The 23,560-nt window shown below is 40.3% G+C and overlaps 1 protein-coding gene across 1 annotated transcript; it reads right to left on the bottom strand.

Annotated features, from left to right (window-relative positions):
- Positions 1-741: 741 nt before the first annotated feature.
- On the bottom strand, positions 742-23,327 carry LOC103465231 (probable G-protein coupled receptor 22). The gene is made up of 2 exons (XM_008409867.2): positions 22,876-23,327; positions 742-5,249 (listed from the first exon to the last, which is right to left on the bottom strand). Exon 2 carries the CDS (start codon positions 5,122-5,124, stop codon positions 3,436-3,438), a length of 1,689 nt encoding a protein of 562 aa, XP_008408089.1. The 5' UTR covers positions 5,125-5,249; positions 22,876-23,327; the 3' UTR covers positions 742-3,435.
- Positions 23,328-23,560: the final 233 nt, after the last annotated feature.

The following is a 23,560-nucleotide window of genomic DNA, read 5'->3' as shown; positions in this document are numbered from 1 at the left end:
AAGGAACTTATTCTTTCACAGTTTTTTATGGAAACAGTATTCATGACAAGATTCTGGATGTTTTTAAGTGGGTGGCCATGAAAGTGACTGTCTGCTGGAGTGGTTGTAGGTCAGCATGCAGAGGGGTCGTCTGTTGTCAGATGAGTGTTGGCAGACTGGTTTAAGACAATAAAAAGATGATACCAATTTAAATAACTATTACAACCGAGGTCTGGGGAAATCAACACGCTGAACTTTGAAGACAGAAAATCTTTGTGTTTTAAATGCACAGGTTTGACAACAGGACCTAGAGTGAAACCTTTAGAAACAAGATTCGAATTAATGTTTGTGTAAACCCAAACATTTCAAAATGATCTTCTTTCAACCATGGACAGCTCAACAACAACAGTGGTCAACCTCCATGTTTATCTGTGTTGCTGCTGCTGAGTGTTAAAACCAAATATGCTCATTATGGAACAGGAAGATGCATGGATTACAGGCTACTAATCATGTTCACTGTCCAATAAGCACATGGTCCACTGCCTCCTACAGGCCAGCCAGGGACACTACATCGTTTCCTGTGTTATTTGCAAGTTCATCTGCAAGCAGAGCTTTTTTCCATTATTGTATAAATCCATTTCTGTAAAGAAAAAAAAAGTTTAAATTGCTGTTAAATTTTTACTGTGCAACTTTACAAATGGTACCATACTATGAGCTGCAGCTCTGATATGGATGTTAAACATACACCGATGGACACAGTAAACTGAGATAGACCTTTTTAATACAGATTTAGTTATTTTCTATACAATAGCACATATTATAAATCTTTTACAATACTAATATTTCTCTATACACATGGTCATAAATGTAAATTACAGTGTACACACATACATTATTAACACAACTACACGTACATATTTCTTCTTTACAGCTCTCCTGCTCATTAAGAGTTTTTCACAACGACTGATTTTCTGTCCGGCAGATGATCGTGATAAAAGGAAAAGGGATTTCTGACTAAAACAGAAAACAAACACTTAAATATTTACATCCCTGAAAAATGTACATGGATACACAAGAGTTATTGTCTTCCTGTTTGGCTCACAAGTAGTGTAAAAAGGGTGGGGTGGAAGGAGAATAAAGCCCAAAGCCATAGGAGCCCTCCAAGTCTTCAGTTCATACAAAGTTTCAAGTGAACTCTATCAACTCTATCTTCTTGGTGACAAAAACCGCAACCTACTCTAACACTCATATCACAACACCTGACTGAGGGCTGCTTGCTGTTATCTTTTTTTTTTGTCAAGCGAGTTTGAAAATGATACACAAAGCCCTGAGGAGAAAGAGAGACTATATTGTGTGACGTGTTCAGGTCTTAGTCCAGAGGCTGTTTCTGTTTGTCATCATTTAAAATGCTCCCTCAAAGCTGCCGTCCAGAGCAACTAAGAGATAACATGAGGAGACGTCCCATGTTAGAGGTCATTGGTTTGGTTCCTCGTCTTTATGCTGTTAATCTGCACTGGCTTCACAGACAGTTTTAATGAAATATTTCACAAAGTATTGCCCTTAAATTCCCTCTTTGAAACTGTAGTGATGCTGTTACAATGGTGTTACAGTGAATTTTCATATACATATAGTTACAAAAACGCCCCACATATTTATTTATATATGTTTAATATTCAGCAACCTCCTCTTTGAAAAAAGAAGACGAAAAAGCCCCCTTCCTTTTGTCCTTTTCCAACAACTTTATAACGTATAGAAAAAAGAAAACAAAGCATTCTCTTTGTTCACACCCTAGGTGGGGTGGGGGGTCATTGCTTTACATGTGTTTTATTGCACATATTCATTGGCTAAAACACAGATATGTCTTCATTTACCCAGTGTTTACAAATGTGCAAACATACTGATGCAATCACACAACCCTCCTTCATCATAACCATTAAAACTCATCTGAAAAAAAAAAAAAATAGAAACATGCCTTTCAACTATATTTTGTACACATTTTTCTAAAAACTGCTGCTAACCTACAATTAAACTAGAATCTGATTGTTTTTTTTTCTTCATTTCTTTCTTTTGCTTTTTCCTGGTAATTTTTATTAGAGTATGTAAACTTTATGTTTCTACGCTTTTAATCATTTACACCCAGACATAACATTATGACCAGGACGGGTACCCTGATTGGTATATACAGCTTTTGTATCAGAACGAACAATAGCTTAGTGATCCATTTGAATCACACAGCCATGGCGACCCTTTTGAATGTTATCTTCTCTTCATCATTTTCTTCTGCAGATTTTGTTTCACTGGTGGTCATTATTGACAATAATCAGACAGGATATCAACAGAGGGAGAAGACATGCAGCAAAGGTGTCAAAGTCTAAGAGTCAAAAGTCATGGTCCACTTTGGATACATAAAGAAAACAACAACAACGCTTACAACAACCCCTTCATTTAGCAATTGCAATTTAGTCCTCTTTAAATTCACTCAAAACCTTATGCTTTCCAATTTTGTCTCCATATGCCTGGAAAGTTCACAATACCCTTCCTTCAAGACGGGACAGGAATTTAAATCTGATGAATTCAAAAAGCAGTAAAAAAAAAGAAAGGAAAAAACACAAATAGTTTTGTCTGATTTAACCTCAGACAGTGAGCAAGAATGGATATTTGTCTTTTCATATAGACTACGTAAATGTCTTCCAGAATTAGCAGGTACCGCAACGAGGAGATAATCAGAGTAATTAACTTCATCTGGTCATAATGTTATCCCTGACTGCCGCAGTACTTTGCTATACTTTTTGCACTTGATGCAAATACTTTCATTCTGTGTTGATAACATTGTTGTAAACATACAGCTGGACATTCAGCACCATGACAATATACAAATAACTCAATTAAGGCATGAAAATAATGAAAACAAAAATAAAGGTCTTTCAGAAGTATTAATGTCACTGAGAACATGTGTGCAGGTAGATACTTGTGTGCTTTCACAGATAGTGACTATATTATGTGCGTTAAGTGCGTGTGTGTGTGATGTGTGTTAAACTGTGCATATGTACATGCACATGCAGGTAATAGTGCACGGAGGAGCAATACTGATTTGTTTGTCTTTGCAGATATTTAACCCTTACGTTACATAAAGGGATCACACTAGCAATCAGAGTAGTCAGGTCAAGGTTTGTTATAATGTTTGCCTACTGGCAGTGGTGGATTTGTAAGGGCTTATGTAAGGAGAGCGAAAAGATGGCTCTCGTAAAAGCTTGAGGCTCTCCTCTTTCCACATCTGCCGAACACTGGAGGACAAAGTGTCTGTTCTGATCCTTGTAAACTATATGCTGCTCATTTGTCCTCACGCCCACTCACAAATGTACAAGCAATCCATCTCCATCAGCTTAGTAAGGTCCATATAGTTGGTTAAACTCAAACAGCACTCTCAGACATGCAACTGCTCTTCGAAGAGCAGCCTCATTCTCTGACTGCCTCCGTGAGGCATCTATCAGTGCCATCACTAGCCTCCACCCGTGACTTGCGACCTTTTCTCTGGCCTCCTCCCTCGACCCAAGAGTTATGAATCACAGTCCCCCCGCTGGGAGCTGGGTCTACTTGCAGGAGCGATACTACCCTTTTCTTTACGCGTGTTTTGAGGGCACGCCGCAGTTTCTGCCTGGTGAAAGCATAAAGCAGAGGGTGAAAGATGGTCGTCCCGTAAGCCATGGCCAAAAAGCACAGACGCAGCTCAACCAGGCCGTCACTGGGGCCCATGCAAAGGATCAGAACGTTGACTGCAGACAGAGGGGCCCAGCAGCCCATGAAGGTTGATATGATGATTAGGGACATCTTCAGGACGCGACGCTGACGTTCTCGTCTGTCCCTGTGCCTGCGTACTGCCCTTCTCAAAGCGATGATAGCCGAAACTGAGGCCTGTACACCCATGGACGAGGCGGGCAGAGGTGTGGTGGCATGGGTTCGAGCTGACGCCGAAGGGGGAGTTGGAGAAGCTGGGGTCGCTGGGGTGGTCGCAATAGGGGTGGTTGCAGCAGTGCTCACAGTAGTTATTGTGGCCCCACTATCTGACATCCCCGGAGGCATGGAAGACAATGGTGGAGGTGATGTTGGAGTAGGGGTAGCAGAGGGGATTAGTGGAGGGTGACTGAGGTTTTGATTTTGGTTAGAGGACACCGTTTCTGTTGGCAGGCTGAGTTCCTTCTTCTTCTGCCTCCTGCAGCGTATCCTGCAGGTGGAGTCCTTTGACCGTGTGTTCCTCATCATGTGGGAGCCAATGCGGATGTTGAGGGCTTGCAGAATCCTGGAGTAGGTGAAAAGCATGACTGCCACAGCTATGAAGAAGCAGGGTACTTGGAGTAACAAGTGATAATACATTGCCATACCCGTGTAATACCCTTGCCCTCCAACACACAGCAGTGTCCTGTTTTGCCATACTGGTGGCAGGTGGTGCGGAGGAGAGGAGGGCGGAGTGGAGGGTAATAAAGAAGGAGGGATGGAAGAAAAAATGGGAGTATGCCCAGTGTTGAGTTCCGAGTCATTGCTCTGCCTTTCGAGCTCCTCGTCCTCAGCATCCTCAGCCGATGAAGAGAAGAAGTCCCCTTCAAGGAAGGGTAGGAAGAAAACAGCCAGAGAGACGGCCCACACTGCTGTCAGGAGTAACGCAGCACGCCTAGGCGTCAGCAGGCGACTGGCTGGACGCACTGAGATGTCGTATCTGTCCAAACTGATCACCAATACGTTGACTGCTGTAGCAACACTTGTAAATGTGACACAAGCTTCATGGAAGCAGCAAAGTGTGGCCAGGCTGCTGAGTCCACTTTCATTTGCCGGTACCAGGATCACAGCGACAGTCAACGGCAAGCAGAGCACGCAGACCAGAATGTCCAGCACATGGAGGTTGACTGTCACGAGGTTGCTGACTGAATCCACCAGGTTGGACTGAGCACAGTAGAGGACAAGTACTGTCAAGTTGCTGCTGAAGCCCAACACGAGTTCCAGTACGAGGACAGTGGTCAACGACACCTGGAAACCGACGGGATAGGGTGTGTTCCAGCCTTCCTCCACACCCACCTCTCCCCCTCCGTCCAGCAGGCCTACCCCCTGACCATCGCTGGTCTCCAGGAGGTCACGATAGCCTTCGGTCTCCATTGACACCACAGCGGTCCTTCATGCATAGCAACAGCAGCCGCCAAACCTGACCATGGTCTGTGTTTCCTTTCGCTCTGGCTCAGATGAGGCAGTGTTGGAGATAATAACCAGATCTGAGGCTGTAGCTGCAAAACAAAACAGAGAAGATACACAGAAAGGAAGTTAGCAAGGGACAGAAAGTGATCCAGCAGCGCTTCATGTTTATTTTAAAAAATAACACTGTTACAAGTGTAAGTCAAACATGTCGTGATTTACAAGTTGACACGTGGAGTGTGATTGTGATGCTGGGGCTCTTTTGAAGTCATGCAGCTGAAGTTATTGTGTATGTCCCATGATCTCTTACAGGGCTGCTGTTGTTGCAGTGGTAATAATCTACAGACGTTCTGGAACAAGATGTAGCTTACATGCAGGCCTCAGCGCGTTTTGTTGTGCATTGATGAAAAAGTCCCTACCCGTTCGTATTTCAACAAACCCCAATGCTCATTTTTCTCTTAATTCACATACCACAGTGGATTCTGCTGCAAAAGATAACCCTTTCTTTAGAGAGTGAGTGGGTGGATGCTTGACTCATTCTTGCACAGCATACATTATGTGGGTCAGAAACTATACATGCAGGCTAAAGCTTTGTCAAATATTCTGGATTCAAGCCGCTTATCCGTAGTGCTGACAGGTCAGTGACATAGTACATGTTAACTATGGCTGCTTGTTCTCACAGCACCGACAACCGAGCCTGTGACAACAGCTATTGCTTCGTAGCTCTGGTAAGCACATCCCCCAGCTACTGTCAGTATCCGGCAGTATAAACAGAGGAGGCAGGGACATTTTTGGACTGTCAGGGAGATGGTGCATTTTTTATCCACACAGAAGATCCAACAAAGGACTGCAGCTGCTAATAGTTCACACATGGAGACGCAATGAAGACAAATGGATCAATGATCCACAGACAGTACCACATAAACAATGCTATCAGAAACAGACTTGCTTGACTGCTGTGCCCCCTCCACAAATCCCTTTTATTCTTTTCTCATACATCTATTTTATGTCTTCCCACTCTGTTCTCGCTCCAGTTTAATGACTGACACAGGTTGTTACGCTTAGTGTAAGCTTTGTTCATCACGGAAGAGATAACAATAATCTACCCTGTAGATGTGAGATATTAAACCGATATTATTCTTTAAGGTGTTTTTCCAGACCATGAACCTCAATCTCCCCTGGACTGATTGTCATGTGTGTTTCGACTGCCAGTGCTGTTCATGTGAATTAGCATCAGCTGATTTTGAGTGGATTGCCTTTCTCGCTTCTCCAATTTCAATTTCATCGGCTATTCCAACTGAGGTGGACTTTATATTTAACGCAACTATTCACATAACTGTTATCTAGAAACCTCACCAAACATGAATATCCCCTTTATAAATTAAGTAAGAATACGTGAAGTGAAAGAATTCATCCTAAAAACTAATGGAGAGGGAGCTGATGCAGAGAAGATCTTTGTATTTTATACTCGTTTCAAGCAGCATTGTTGTGTTTGGACTACTGAATGGACAATAACCATCAACGATGAGAGGAAAAGAGACTTAGTCAAATGAACCAATGAAGGACCAATTCTTCTTGGCCAATTTTCATGACCTATTTCACGTTTTGCCAAGCTCTACATAAAGATACAGCTGTGAAGTTTTACATGTAATCAATGAGGTTCTTTAAAGCAAAATGAAATCCTTCCAAACTTGAAAAAACAATTCCAGATGACACTGCACAATGCATACATAGCAGCAGTTTGACTCTTTTCTTTCAAACATTTGTAGGGGTTTAATAATATATTCTACCTTAAACTTGGACCTCACTTTGATTGGAGGATTTACTCCACAAAAGCTGAAGATTAAAAAAAAACATGGAAAATGTTTAAAAACTTCACCCTGAAGATTCCAAGTATTATGGAAAGTTTATGAGTTACAATCTAATAAAAGTTAACAAAAATATGAGCATTAAAGGAGTTTACAGCAGAATGACTGAAACATTGTTCCTATTTGAAATATATCACTCTCTCCAACAAAGCTTCGTTAGGGTTAAGGGTAAATATCAAAGTAATTCCTCCCCATCTGGATTGTTTTTTGGGGGGATGATTTCTAACCCTGTTGTGTGTTTTTGCGAGGCAAATGGACGGGGGTGAATTATGGAAGCAGAAAACCCAGGAGCCTTGTAAAGGTCACTTTAGTGTCTGAATCAAAAAGCAGTAATTCTTACCTCCTGTCTTTGCTATTACCTTTAACTGTCACTGTTTTTCACACCTTCTTGTTTGCCATTTTTTGTTTGTTTTATTTCAGTTTTTTCTTTTTCCGTCTCCCATTCATCAAATGGAAAGGACCTGAAGGCAGAGCAGTGGTCTATCTTAATTCACTAATGGGTTTTATGGGGTTTGCAGTGGTGCTGGAACATTGATTTAAAGCATCATCGATCTGCCACTTTAACAAGCCTGAAGAAAAGAAGCCTGTAAACAGCCCTTTCATATCCTCTGCCAGTCACATAGTCTCATTTTGACTATTGTAAAAAGTTTTTTCTTTATGTTATTTCATTATCCATATTCCTCCATCAGTATAAAAAAGACTACATCATCAAGCTGAGAGGATATTATTAATTTAACATCCCATACTCAACCTTGACAATAAGACTTTAAAACATTAAACGTTTGTAAATTTTTTTAACTACATTTTTTTAATCTATAATCTACATGAACAACCTGAGCAGATAAAAAAAGAGAAACATTGGTTTATTTCAATTCAACAATTTAATTTAGACAAAGAGAACGTCACGTTTACATCCCACTGTGACTAGCCAGTAGCAATTTTACCACTTACATGAGTCATAGGACATGTGGTTTTACAAGTCTTAAAAAGATTAATTAGATACATGCACTAGATATTTTTGATGGTCCTTTTTTTAGAACGAGCCACTAAGTGCATCTAAATACTTGTCAAAGGAAAAATAAATATAGCCGTAGCCAAAACTCAAATTCTAGCACGTTAGCAAACAAAATAAGGTGATAAGATAATAGTAAGAACAAGCTAATATGCTATAAAAGCACGGAAAATGGTTAGGTTTCCCTTCTAATGGATACAAATGAATATTTTCATTTATTATAAAAGATTAAACAACATTTAAAGGAAACAAGAATTTGGAAATACTCTTAATTTCTTGGTGTTTCATGCAAAAACTGAGTGGTTGAAGAAAGCACACAATGATTTGTAATTTAAAAACTGCCACAAGAAATTCCTTTGGGAAACATAATAAAGCATAAAAGTTTTAAATAGCTAGAGTTATTGCCATATCCTGGAATAGTTTAATGTTTTCCAATTTGAATGAGCTTAAAAGTATATTGTTATAGTCATATTAGTAGCAAGTGCATCTAAATGATTTGAACGCTTTGTAACATTCACGCTATTATTCTTTTTCCAAGACAAATGTTTACAAGGCAATGATTTTGCAGGGTGGAGCAGACAGAACAGCTTTCACCGACACCGTTTTACCCTTTCACAAAAAGGGAAAGTCTGAGAACGAGTGCCGCTATAAAGACTACTTAGTACTCTGATAAACTGATAAGAGCTACAAAGAAACTCGAACAATGATGAACAAAATGTCTGGTAGCTTTCAGCAAGAGTAAATGTCACATGCCCTTCATAACAGCAGCTGTGACTCTGACCGGCAGGCGGGAAAAGTCACAATATTCTACAGAGGAGCAATAAAATCTAAGTGTTCACAGAGCGGTGAGCTTCAGTAGGTTTTGTGCCTTTCAGGCAAATCTTTAAATAGCAATGGTAATTTAACGTATCATTCTAATATTTTGCAATCTGCAATCCTATTGCGCAGGAAACAAAGATGCAGAAATTACTCTGTAGCCTTCATAAATCTTTCTTTTTTTCTTTCTTTTTTTTTAAACCAAGTTTGCCTTGTTACTGTTGTGTGCTTGTTGTAATCAGGCTCTGTCTTCAGGGAGGTTGGTTCCCCAAGAAGGCACGCTTCAGAGTGAGTTGTGACAACAGAAAATTGCTGGAAACAAGGTGAAACTCCTGTGCTGTAAATTACAATCAGGCCTGTGATTTTCACATTAGAGAGAAAGAAAAAGGTCAGGAGAGACTTCAGGCAAGAACAGAACAAGTTTTTACTTTCGGAACTATGATCCAAATATACTGTGTTTTAGGAGGGAGGTTTCCATCATGCAGGTAAAGGTTAAAATAATGTATGACAGCCTGGAAGAGGCTTTGCTGGGATACATGGGCTGGAATCGACCAGCCCATCCCCAACAGGAAATGAAATGTTTCCAGAAGACTCGGATCTTCTCAGATTTAAATGTGACTAAGGTTTTGTGTGAATAGATGTAGGCATTACCTCAGTAAACAACTTCATTTAACATCCTGTGTCCAAAGCATAAATATACTGACTGGTTTGCTCAGTGCATAAAGACTTTACTTTGACTTTGCAGATGTTTTTCTCTTTTGTTTTTCTCCATCACATTTGGTGTCTGATTTAGTGAGGATTCTGTGATTTGGTCTAAAACAACGAGCTGGCAGAGCCCAGCACCCTGCTGCCAGGGTTATTATAGGTGTCCAGCAGGAGATGACAAGTTGTCGAGCTTCTTTTCACAATATAACGGGGGTAAACACTAAAGCAGATTGTGTGTTCAAGTGTGAAAAGTTCAGCCTGCTTCTTTTTGCTTTCTTTTCTCTGGCAGGATTGTGTTCGCCCTGCACACCCCTACACACAAGCCATGCCTGTGTTTAATTTGCACTCCTGAGTCAGACAATACGTTTCCTGCTCGAGGCTTGATTACGTCCTCTGAGCCAAAAGACAAACAGAAAAACCCACTTTTGTTCAGGTAGCTCCTAACACAATGCCGTGCGAGGAGCTTTTTGACATACTTCCACTGCTTGGTAGAATAACAAACATTACGGAGCAAGGGTAAATGAGAGGATTAGGTCCTCCAGTGAATATAATGCCAAAGATAACAACACAGCAGCACAGCTTTATATAAAGACAATGCTAAGAAAAAATAATGTGCATCAGAAAAATAACATTTCAAAATAAAACTTGCATCTTTGGTCAAACTCTCTTTTGTTGTGTGTCATTTATTTCCTTAATTACACCTTGGTCAGCAGAGGTAAACTTGCCCTTACACGAAGCAACAATTTATGATCAGCACCTTTCTGATAAACATTCATCCATTAAAAATGCCAACTTTTCATTAAATTATCATAATTTACAAAATCATGCAAAGTTGGCATTTTTAATGGACTTTTAATGCAACTTTTAGAGCAACTTTGTATTAAGTGTCATTATTTACCGAATGACACTTCATGACAACTGTCAAACATTCATAAAGACTTTTTTATGTTCATGACAGATGTTTTGTCATGTTTATGACAGTGTCATGTCAGTCTTATCCACACCCCTTCAAATAGTGTTACCAAAGAGTCTTTCTCTTCTGTAACGAAGCAGAGAGGCCTTATGAAATATTTTGTTGTAAGCACTGTCTGTTGAGCTGTTACCACCTATCGATGTTTCCGCCTGCTGCTTTTCAAAGTACTTCACTTTTCAAGAGAGCACGCTCAGACTTTCGTCTCGGCAGTCTAGACAGGACCGTGATTTCAGTGTGTAAGGTTTGCAACAAGGTGCTAATTACTCAATTGTGACCTGAGAGGTATAAAGATACGTGTGCTCAGAAATCCTTCTTCCTTTTCAAGTAAAGCCCTTTCAGAGTTTCAGAGTTTCAGTATCTTGCAAAACTTTGAAGTACCCACACCCTTTAAATTTTTGCACATTTTGTGTTATGACCACAATTTAAATATCTTTGTGAGCCAATACTTTGCAGGAACCAACTTTTGCTGTAATTACATTTTTAAATGTCTCTCCCAGCTTTGGGGCTCACATTGGAGTGGGAGTTTGGGTAGTGTGTGTTTGATGGGAGGGAGGGGACAGGTAGAGGGTGATGTGGTTTTTTGTCTGATTGTGGGACAAAAAGTTCATCTGCATTCCAACTTTACCAGACCACCTGACTCTTCATCATTTTGAACATTGTTCTCAGGGCTGTTCAAAAGTTTGTCCAAAGTTTCGCCACTTTTGATTTAAGTGAATCTACAACTTTATTTCTAGCCTTTCAAGTGTGTTTCTTGGTCATTAAGATGCAATTTTCTATAATGTCCCCTAAAAAACTAGATTAAAATACACACAGCTAATTACAAATTCTGTGACTTATGAAGTGTTGGGGATCATAATAGAGTAGGCTGAATACAAATGCATCCCAGACTTTTGATTTTTCTTTACACTTAAATATTTTTTAAATGCACCACTTATTGGTTTTCCACATACAAAATCTGTCCAATAAACCAAAGTTTGAGATTGTCATGGTAGAAAAAAAAAAAAAGAAAAAAGAAAAAAGGGGTAGGAATACTTTTGCACATCACTGCATACAAAGTCATCTACTTTCTAATGGTAAATCTCTGCTCTTAGGTTAACCTGATGGATGGAAATTGTCAGGAGTGTTTAGGTGAGGACAACAAGAGTATTCCCAGACTCCAGGGATGAACATGGAGAGCCTGGATTTGGATCAACAACAGAAGTTAATCATTTTGAAGCTGGGTCACATCCCAGATCATGTAGTACTTTCATGCACACCATCAATCTTTACTGAGCCATTCAACTAATCATCCCAACAGCAACAGACAAACTTTAACAACCACATAAATATGTAGAATTGGCTCAAATGATTCAGTGTTTATATAGCTGTTTTCGTCCCTTTCCTAACAGGACATTGGCTGTAAAGACAGAAGTACATCAGCGGTTTTATGGCTTCTTCAGCCTAATGTCTGTGGAAAATTGCCTCCCTTTTCTTGTAAAGCTGTGATATGTCAGAACAAAAAGATGAGAAGGCTTTGCTCTTTGATACTACGGCACTGTCACCCAGAGATGACATTTGGGAAAGAAAGGGACGCAGAGGAGAGACGGAGGCGAGCCAAATCAGAAGAAGTCTGACTTGAGGGAAGGAGAAAAAAACAGGGAGAAAGCAAAGAGGTTGATGGTTTACACAGAGCGCTGACTCATGGCTGTTTTAGGTATTCCTAAAGTCCGCAGTGAAACAATTGATCAAAGCCTTAATTTCTCCAGCCCCATTCATCTCACAGCGCTAACGCTGAGCGGCCCCCCAGCTGGGCAGCCTTCATCCCTGGCAGACGTCCAACAAACCAGCCTGGAAATGCGAGCGGCAGACCGGGCTCAGTAAGAGCAACAACATCTTCATCTAATGTTTTTCAGATCAAGACCTGCTGTTGATTCTCAGCAGTGCGGCTGCTCAAAATGTGACAAGCAGACGAGCTCAGACGGCTCGTCACATGTTCCAGCTCAACACCTTCCCTGCTACTATTCATGAGGCCAAACAACCGTTAGCACTGCAAAGTTTTCACATGCGCTATAAGAAATCCTGCTGATCCCGCCAGCGACACGGATTTCACAATGCTACTGGTAGCTGCCATTCACCCACACAGCCACCCACCTCCCGCCCCTCTGCACTCGCTCCCTGCATGCCTGCTCCCTGCAGATCCAACACAAGATGGATTGCTTTTCGAGGTGAACGACATGTTTTGTGCTCAGGAAATGGCCAAATCCCCATCCACACTTATCCCCGCGAGACAAGTTAGGAAGAGCCGGGATTGGAGGTTGGAGTGGGCACAGATAAAACAAGATGAAGGTGCAATGAGGGAATGATGGATGGAAGGAAGGCTTAGGGGTGCGCAGATGGATGCCGAGTCGTGTGCTCAGTGGAGAGGAATGTTTGTTCCCTGCTCACCGCCACAATCCATCTCTCTTTTGAACAGTCCCACTTGCACCCTTTTGCCTTCCCTTTTCACCATTTATTTAGAAACCAGCATATGGCTTTGAGGTTTGAGACTTTGCAATATGTTCATGTCACTTCCCACAGGGATCTTTAATAGACCTGAACCAATCAGAAATTTGCGGCTGATTATGATCTCTGGGTTTTAAAAAAAATCTTTGTGCTGCCTGTAGCAATTTAAGCTGACTCAGTTGTGTCCTCAAGTAGATATGAGCAGATTTAAGAAGAGAAGTAAATGATGTTTTGTAGTTTCTCCCTGAACGCTCAATTAAGAAGGAACTAGGCCGCCATGTAAGGAAACATGTTGCAAAGACAAAAAAAAAAAAAGCAAAATGATTACAGGATTGACATTTAGACTGTCTTTAGCTTCTTTAATCAGCGCTTAGAAAAGTTAGCAAGGTTAAAGTCTCAAAAACATAATTATTTATGTGTGTTCCCTTTAAGACTGAGGTTTTAACAAAGACTGTCAACTTTCCAAATCCGACAAGCACCATAACTAAAATCTGTTATATGTAAACCTTCCTGTTATCTAAGGAAATTCTCACTCTCACTACGTGGATGAATTGCAGAAGTTACTTTACTGTGTAGGAATTTTTATTAAACCATTCCTGTGTTTTTGGACCAAGTTAGATACTGTAATGTATAAAGTTGACATATTAGTTCATGAATAAAAAACTATGAAATAAATTAGGAATATTAAATAAAAGAGCACTTGAAAATTTGATGAAGTTATGTTTACTTTAGTGTAGGTGCTTGAAGTGACAGACTTTGGTATCTTGACAACAAATCAGAGATCAGCTGCCACATTTTACATCTGCTTACTTTTGCTGCAACAATATTTAAATAAGTGATAACTATAAAACAAATTGCTTACTCAGTGCTTTTATTGCATTGAACAACCCAGAGGGTTTTTGACTAATTCAATTCGGACATTCTCAAAGAGGAAACATGGCTGTACAAAGGAGAAGGAAGTGACATGACTCTTTTTTTATTATTATTTTCAGTATCAACAAGGTGCTTCAAAGGAAGAAACCCTGGACGCTGCATTTACAAAAAAAAAAAAAAAAAAAAAACTTATGTTGACAACATGATCAGACTTCAACTGAATAAAAGACCAAACAGAAAGTTAAACCAAAAAGAAAATGCCAAACTAAATCAAACACCTCAGAAATTGTATTGGTTTTAATACAAATCAGTTTTTTTTTGTTAAAAGGTGTGAATGTTTTGCCATGGTTATGAATGTAACAAGAGGTTGTTACCTTCTTCACTGGGTAACAACCTCTACACCAAAGAGCGTTATAGTCAGCAGTCAGGTGGTGCTCACTGTGGTGCTTTCACCGATCAGAAAAAATTGGATATCTGAGTTTCTGAGCAGCAAGTCAGACTGAAAGCCACTCAGCTGCTCATTTCTCAAAATATCTCTAATTTTTCATAAAACTTGTACCTTAAAGGCATCAATTGTTTTCTTACAATGCTATTCATAGCTGCATGCTTGTATGTTTTATTCTGACAGGCAGATGCAAAACCAGAACATCAGTAAAGAAGCAATGGACAGGTTAATTACTACAGCCGGCATGGCTATGCATAGAAATAGAAACATTGCTCCCTAGACAGCTTTGAACCAGCATGAGGCATCATTACCACCTGACAGTGTGTTCAGTGGATCTAATTTAGCTCTGCCATTTTTATAGACACCCCTCTGCACCCTCCATCCACCAGTGACGTCCTGGCTACATCATTTTGCTATTAAACGCATGTCCCATCAATATGCACTCATCAAGGCTGTCATGCAATCACCGCTCTTTGAAACAAAAAAGAAATCCCGGAGCGAAAGCTTGTGAAATGAAGATAAATGATGTCTAAAATGGCATAGTATTGTAGAAAATAGCAACGATTAGTGTAGATGTAAGACAAAAAAAGAAGCAGAATAAACTGGAGGGATAAATCAGCATCCATTGTGTTTGTTTTTAAACCACTAAATAACATTTTTATTTTTACACGCATTTGTTCTGGATTAGAGACGTCTGCCACCATCTATCCATGTCAAACTCCTTACAAGCTGTGGCCTTACTAAACTCTGAATTAAATCAAATAGCACTTTCTATTAGGAGGTAAATTAATTGTCTGGATGCAATCATCAGAGCGAAATGGCCTGTGTACCGCTTCCCACCTGTGTTGATTTGCTTTGTGCTGGAATGCTGTGAATAAATAGTCGCTTCACATAGAGAGGGCTGCCACAGTTTTAATGGTTCTCTTGTGACACAGCAGTGAACCAGCAGCTGGATGGCAACACCTGGCAGTAGCTTTGACCTGAGCACATACGCTGCACTGAGCGCACGCAGACACAATCACTGGAAGTATCCCACAGACAAGGGATGGGAGCAGATAACGGGGAAACTTTACTTTTCTCTCCTCGACAATAAAGTCCTGATCAATAATGTGTTTTTTTATCAAACCAATTTGCTAAATTGTTTGTTTTTTTTAACACGAATCCCCCAATGAAAGTTTTAAAGATAAGAGAAAATATAAGAGAAAAGCAGGAGACATTTCTCAACTTTTTGCTGCTTTTCTGGGTTTCTTACAACTGGGAATGCTAAGCTGCTCAGTCAGTTTAGATTCCTTTGCTAATAAAAATGATCATGGTTAGTTCTATTGTGTCGTTTTTTTATGCTGCAGCTGGCAACAAACATAACTGTTGCATGGAATGACAGGCTAAGATTTTAAAAATTAGATAACGGAGCTAAGTCCACTGCAACACAACGACAACAACAACAAAAAAACCTGCAAGTCTATTCATCTTTTATTGCAACTGCATTATCTCACTATGAAAAATATACAGCAATCCAACAGTAAGTAATTTTTTTCAGTAAGTGGACAAAAGCTCTTCCCATTGGTTGTTATTTTCACTCTGCCGGCAGTACTTTATACTACAAGCCCCTTTTGGTCAAGGACTATACTTAGTCTCCTCCGACAACGTTTCATTACGTTGGAGCGTACAGAGGAATCTTTGACGATTCCTTTTCAAACAATCTTTCTACATTATCCAAAGTCCTGGATCCTCTGTTACACTGTCTCCTCTTCAGCTCATCCTACAGCTTTCCAATAGATTTAGGTCTGAGGGCTGAGATGGCTAAGGATGAAAGTTGAGTTTGTGTCTGGTGATTGATTGATCGATTTGGCAAAAATGCTTTGGATTAATAACATTTTGAATATCCCAATGAGAACTTTATTTTATTTACAGCACAGGGTTTTATTTTCAATAACCCATAATGTCCTGGACTCTAACAAGGCTCTCAGGGTTTGCTAAAGAGAAGCAGGATCGCAGCATCACAGATCCTCCACCATACTTAGCAGTAGGCAAATATTTACCCTTCCCTGACCACCAAACTCTCCTGGAGTGTTTGCTGCAGAAAACCTCTGGGTTGGTCTCATTGCAGAAAAGCACACAAATTTAAATTCCCAGTAGAATTCACCAGAATCCTCTCTACATGTTTGTTTTAGATGCAAGGGCAGGAAAAAGCCCACGTACTTCTTAAAAATAGTAGGTCTAACAGTGAGCTTAGGAGATTTTTCGCCATGGTGGCCCTCAAAAAAACTGAGATCAAAAGCAATCTTAATTTTTAGAAATGGTTCATAACTAAAGTTTGGATTTTCCTACGTTTTCTGTAAGTTCATGCACCTGAAATAAAAATCGACATTTGCTTCATGGCTTTTTACAAATATTTTCCAGGTCGACTCATAGATAGATGGCGTGAAACGACGAGACTGTGAAGCTTTTCTTTTGTACATGTGAGAATTGCTTAATGATAACGTTTTTTTTGTTTTGTTAGAATACTGCTACAAAACATGACAGCTGCAGAGAAGAAGAAAATAGCAAGTTTTGACCGTCAGTGTTAAAATTCAGTGGCCTTTGAAGCCCCTGCAGGTCTGAGTTGCCCCTTAGTTTGCTTATGCCTCTGGCCAAATTCAGGAGAGAGCAAAATTGAAGTTCTTTCTGACAACTTGGATAGCAAAAGCGGAAAGCAGTTGTCTTAAATTGGTTTATATAAAGATGAAGCTGTGTAATTGTGTTCTGTGCAGCCCATGTTGTAAACAAAGACTCTTTCTAAACGTATTGATTTTCAACAGAACCCTCTCAGCAGATTACTGCTTTTCTCGGCTCATTTGAGTGGTAGATTAGTGGAGTTGTGTCAAATCATCCGCAGGAATACGTGTAGCACTGTTTCATGTTTGTGCACGGGCAAACAGAAGGGCCCGATGGGATCGTCACGCCACGGCACAACAGAGAAAACTCCAAGCATTAACTCTGACTCGACTAGTAACTCTGTTGCACAGATAGAAAAAGAAAAATCAATGGTAATCAGGACAGTTTTGGGCTCATGCAGAGCTAACCTTCAGCTTAAAATTAATTAGACACTGTTTTCATTCAGAGTCTGCAGAGAAAAGGAGAATCTCTATGCACCAGATTTCTGGAACGCGCTCACACCCGACGTCTACGAATGACTCAGTTTTAGCAGATAAAGAGGTTTGGGAGAAAGATGTTTTATGGCCAATCAAAAAGAGCAATGGAGAAAATTGAGCTGATGAAAAGAAAAAAGATGAGAGAATGCAGAAGTAGTCAGTATCAGGTTGAAATGATTAAGCTATTTGACTCTGGAGGGCAATTAGATCTCAATTAATGCCATTTATCTCCCGTAGACAGGACATCATTGGCCAGGAGACGAGAGCTTCACTGCAGGGCCATCAACTATCATATTATTACATAATGGCAGGTGAGGGGTTTAACTTTAACTCTGAGGGGGTGAACAACATGTGCGGGACATGATTGTGCACAAATAGCACCGAGGGATTCTTTTTTTTTTTTAATTCTGCAGGAAGGGACTTTTAAATGAAACACTCCAGGAGGCGTAACATAAATTAGGTTCACATTTGTATTCATCTTATGGCTGTCAGTTTGCCACTTTTGCAGCAGGTGACTGAGCAGCATCACAATGTGCATGTTGAAATATTAAGATCATATCTAGAACATGGCCAGGAAAGTGGATGCAGGTTTTCCTGCGCATGTTTTCTCCTTCCTCTCTTATTACCGCTTTCCTCTCATGACTACTCCAGTTTTCTGCTCTTCTAATGATGCATTGTATCCTCCCTCTGTCTGCTCTTCCCGAGCACTACTCTCACCATCACCCTTATTCTTTTATATCCCATCTAGAGGGAAGATCTGCTTTGAGATTTTTGCTTTCCTCTGCTGATGCAAATTTGAAAGCAACACTAGTATTTACTGTGCTGGGTTTGAAAATAAAGTTAAGGGTCAAGTCATTTCACACAGTGAACAATGTAAAGAGGAACGGGCTTCTTCCGTCATCAGTAATCAATACATCTGCAGACAAGTCAATTACTGTGGCTGATTGAGTTTTTACTTTTCTATTCTATCCTAGGGTGGATTGTTATCGTGCTACTTTATTACCACGTTTTAAGAAAAGAGGAGGATGCATTTAAGTTTAAATCTCGACAAAAAAAACCAAGAGTGCATGCAAAAAGACTAAAAACCCCTAAATGTTTTAAAATGTGGTCAATTTACAAGCTACACTTTGTTGCATCTCTCTCTGCATCCTCCCAGAGGCTGAATCTACACATCAGACTCAGGACTTTTGCTTCTAGCACATTTTCTTCAACAATTTACCGTTACTACAGAGCGTCCAATCTGACCAGACTACCCGTCCTGCTGAAAGCATGATGCTGCCACCACCATGTTTCATGATGGGGATGCTGTGTGTCAGATTGTTATCGGTTTTCTTCCATCACACTACGTTTTTGTATGTAGGCCAAAAAGCTAAATTTTGGTCATCTCTGGTGAGAACATCTTTTTCCATGGTGTTTGTTGTGTTTTTTATATGACTTGTGGTAAACTTTAGAGGGGACTTCTTATGGTTTTTCAGTCAGTAATGCAGAAATTGTGACATTTTAACAGAGGCCAGAAGTATCGGGTGCATTCCCAATAGTTGACAAGCCAACAGATTCTCCCACCTGAGCTGTGGATTTCTGCAGCTCCACCAAGAGGGTGAAGCTGCAGGTTCATGGTAACCTGCAGCCCCTTGGTTACCATGAATCTTGGGTGCTTCTTTGATTAATACTCTCCTTGCCTGGCCTCTTAGTTAATGTAACTCTTAAGCTCTTATCCCTGACCTGTCCACTTTGTTCCTTGTTCTTCATGATGCAGTTTCTACACTAATGTCCTCTAACTTTACCTAACCTATCTTCTAAGTGGTTAAGAGCCTCAGAAAACTGGAAAGATGATAAGAAAAACGATGCAAAAATGTAAAAGAAAGAATACATTTTTTATATCACATTTTCAGTCAAAGTGCATGCAGGATTATTTGGAGAACCTTGCATGCTTTTCACGCTGGAATCCTAAAAAATTCCCTGACAACCGTCTTGACATTGTCATCTGAAAAAGTAAATAAGACCTCTCAATCAGCACGTCACATCAGAGGTACAGTACTCCTGTTTCTCACCGCGCCAAAACCAAATGTGACAGCTTCCCTCAACTGTGCTGCCGCTTTTAGTAAGAGAGTGACACGCATGTGGCGGAATATTTCCCCCCACCAGCGGCATCAAAGCTCGTCTATAAATACATTTTTAGATGCAAACATACAATGACCCATATGCAAAGCAAACACACGGGCTAACCCTCTAATGAGAGTGAGAATGGGAAAAACATTGGGACGTATCTCAGTGCGGATCAACACCTTCAGATATTCTTAATCACAATGTCAGAGTTTTGAATGTTTGTACTCGGTACATACCAAGACGTTAGCTAGTTACTGGAATCGGTTGATTTAAAAAAAAAAAAAATTAAATTACAAGAAATAAATGTTGATGATGATAATATGCAACTGTAATAAAAATTTACTTCTAAGTGGTACTGTACAGTTCTTAGATTGAGTGGTCCTGCTGGCAGCTGTGTGGTATAAAACAGATTGTTTTCCAATCAACTGAGACACCATACAAATGAAATCAGGTCATAATAACCACATTTTTCTAGTGTGGAAGTTGTAACAGAATAAATGAGACTAAGAGCCATTTTAATTGACACCAAGTTGTTCAGAAATTAAGTGAGAATAAACACAAACTCTCTCTGTCGCCGGACAGGCTGGACTAGAAAATGTTGGCAATCTTAGTGAGATACAGTGATCTCACTACTCATACAGATTTTTGCTAAGCCTTAAAAAAAGTAAAAACATGAATTCAAATATTCTCGTCTTTGTTTTGAAATATTAGTGAAATCCTACTTAACTGCGGAGCTGTGTAGCGCTGCCTGCTCTTTTTCTCACACAAACATTGTGACATTGCCTCCGGTCCTTCTATAAATAATTAATGATCATACATGGCACAATATTTCTTAGAACTGCTAGTATGTACTCCACCATCTAGCAAAAAAAATAAAAAATACAATGCAAAGAATCGATTTTCACAGTTATAGTTTGGTTTGAAGTTCTTTATAGGCTGCAGCAGTTAATGGCACTGTTGTCTTGGAGCTAAACTCCAGCCGGGTGTCAATCTATCCTCTCTGGGTACTCCAGCTTCCTCTTACAGTCCAAAACGTATTGTATCACAGTGCCCAATGGCTGCTGGAGAAAACCCTCCAGCAAGAATAAGCAGGTATGAACAATAGATGCATAAAAGACTTGCTAGTAAAAATTATGTTTCTCAAGATCTAAACTAAATCACTGGATTTTAAAAGGCCGAGGTATGAAAACTAAAGCAATTTATTCACTTTATATGACCTAGCTTTGCAGGTGCGACGTTTCTCTGCAGTGGGATGCGCTTCACAAAACACTGCAGACCAAACTTGTTGTTATTGTACAACCTACACTACAAGATCTGTATTAAACCATTCTGCAGCAGATAAGAAAGGCAGTGGAGACCAAGTGCAAAACAAACAAAATAATAATACAGAGCTGCAGAGCAAGAAACACAACATAAATGAAAGATTTCAACACAGCTTTTGGTATCTAAAATAATTTCTAAGGATACGACTTGAGGTTGAAGGAAGTCCTGATAAGAATGGGATGTCTACCTTCGGTAAAACCACAAACGAATCAAGCCGCTTCTATTGTTTATGTTTAAATGTTTTAGCTTTCTGCATGTAACCTCTCTCGTTTTATAGTTAATCTGTCAGCCCATTAAATAATACATTTTGTAAATTAACTCTGTGGCAGAATATCTATCTTCATATTATTTATGTGTTAATTAGTCCTGGGATGCAATGTTTATTTATTTATTAGATGCTATTTGTTTATAACTATACCACTCTGATTTATTTATCCCACACATTTTGTCTCAGTGCAAAGTTATGTTCAGTAAATTGATTTATTCCTGTAATGTACTTATTTGGTCTGGCAGTTTTTGGACAACAAAGTGACTTCATTACAAGTAGGGGCCAATTTTATTGTTAACGTCCCAAACTGCAACATAAAAACTGATCACTATTGTATGTACTGTGACCCTCACAGCAGGAGTGTTAATGTAAATGTCAAATAAAAGATTTCATGACATTTATTCCACATCTGGCACATTTGTCAAACATTCAAATGAGATTTCAATTATGCACAAGGCCCTCATACAGGGGAAGCTGCATACTCTGCTTTTGCCTCAGAACAGCTACGAACACCATTAAAAGGAAACTTATAATACATTCTGCAGTGACACTGAACAGTGGTGGCCATTAACATAGGCAATCTGGCACACAACCCAGGGTGTCAACCTGTTAGAGGGTGACATCAGAGCATGGGAAAAAGTGATCCATCATTTGGGGCTGAACAAAATGGTAGTTTTTGCCATGCTTTGCTTTTAGTGACGTCCAGTCAATGGATTGTTTAATGATGTGGAAGTTGGATTCTGATTTGAGGTTCCAAATTCAACAGCAAGTAACATTCGCTGGTGTTTTTAAGAAATCTGGACTCCATCTGATCGTCTGAAACACAACAAAGATGAGCATTTTGAGCTTTTCAGAATGAGCATCATCTCGTATTGAGATTGCCATAAAAATATAGCTTTATATTTGTTAAAAATATATATGTACATCTGAGTTTCTACAAAACAGAAAGAAAAAGTTCCTTTTGCATACCCACTATATTCTGTGTGCAAAAATGGGGCAGCATTTCTGCACGAACAGCCTCTGGCGCTGACTTTACTGTTACAGGTACATAACTACAGTGAAGTCTTGATCTCATGTGCTATATTAGCTCAACTACAGCCACAGAGGTGCAGGGCCGAGCACTTTCATGAGCCCAAAAACATCGAACATGAAAACACGCTGATGGAGACGCTGCAATTAAAACGATCAGAGGAACCACGACCATGGTAAGCGTCGCGTAGCGAATGCATGAAACTAAAGGATGCTGGAAATGGACCCTTTGTACCTTTACTTGTGGATATGTCCAAAAGACGTTTTTTTTTTGGAAATGTCCCTATTTTCTCAGAGTTTTTTGGCAAACCAATTAATTGTTTCGTCTGTAAATGAAAGCGAGGTTATTAAAGGCCTCATTGAAAGTCTGTTGATTATGTTGTTGCTTCCCCTCGTTCGCAGTCCCAACAGTTGCATAGGTCTCCCCGCAACTGTTTGTGTCAAATTACACAGAATTGTCCTTACAGTGGCTATTTTATAACATTGAATCTTTCACATAGTTTCCCAGTTCAAATGTGCAAAATGCATATTTGCATATCAGAATGACGATAAGACTTTATGTAAAGAAAAAATTGCAGTAGCCTTAAGCGGATTAATGTTGCTTATAATAGAGAGAGAGACAGAGAAAGAGAGAGAGAGAAAATTTGTCTCATGAGAAGAAGTGGCAAAGACAAAGTGTTAAACTTACCAGTTTTGTTCGTGGGAATTCCCTTTACATCGTACTGCAGGTGTCGGTGCGCTGCGCCTTCTCCAGCACTGGACCCTCGATCCACTCCAGCGCTCTCCAGGACAGCCGGCTGTCAGCCAAAAACGTGACCGGAATATTTCGCCTCCGTTTTGTCATAAATATTACAGCGGGAGGGGGGGAAACCCTCCGCGCCTGCAGATGCAGAGCGCTACAGCCGCTACAGTGTTGCCGTCCGCTCACTAACCCACTAATTCCCCCTGTTTTTGAAGCGTTTCTTTAAACACGGCACCCCAACACCTGTCCCTCTCGCAAGCCGCGGACTTGCACAGCATCCCATACACGGACCGGCCGCAGGCATGATCGTGCGCTAACGGCACGCTGGAGCGCAGTCGCTCCATCCCAGCGACCAATACGGCGATCCGCACGGGGAGGGGAGGGCAGGCAGAGAGGATGGAGAGAAGTGGGGTTTGTTGGGAGGGGAGGAGGAGACAGGGAGGCAGGAGGAGGAGGTGTGGGTGGAGGGGTTGGTGGTGTGCATGGGTAGCGTTTCACAAGGACGACCTGAAATTCCTCAAGGGTGAACGCGCGTTTTGTAATTCAGTGAGATTTCCCAACTGCGCCTCCTTCCATCTTTGCCCTAAAACGCATTACGCACACTTGCTTGATCTCCCTCAGAGGAAGACAT

This window comes from Poecilia reticulata, linkage group LG5, assembly GCF_000633615.1.
Source record: "Poecilia reticulata strain Guanapo linkage group LG5, Guppy_female_1.0+MT, whole genome shotgun sequence".
Classification (NCBI taxonomy): Eukaryota; Metazoa; Chordata; class Actinopteri; order Cyprinodontiformes; family Poeciliidae; genus Poecilia; species Poecilia reticulata.
The sequence above is the reverse complement of the archived record's forward strand: the minus strand, read 5'-3'. Positions and strand labels throughout refer to the sequence as shown.

Bases quoted from the DNA above. Each gene is read 5' to 3' on its own strand.
- LOC103465231 (XM_008409867.2), bottom strand. From the start codon at position 5,124: ATGGAGACCGAAGGCTATCGTGACCTCCTGGAGACCAGCGATGGTCAG.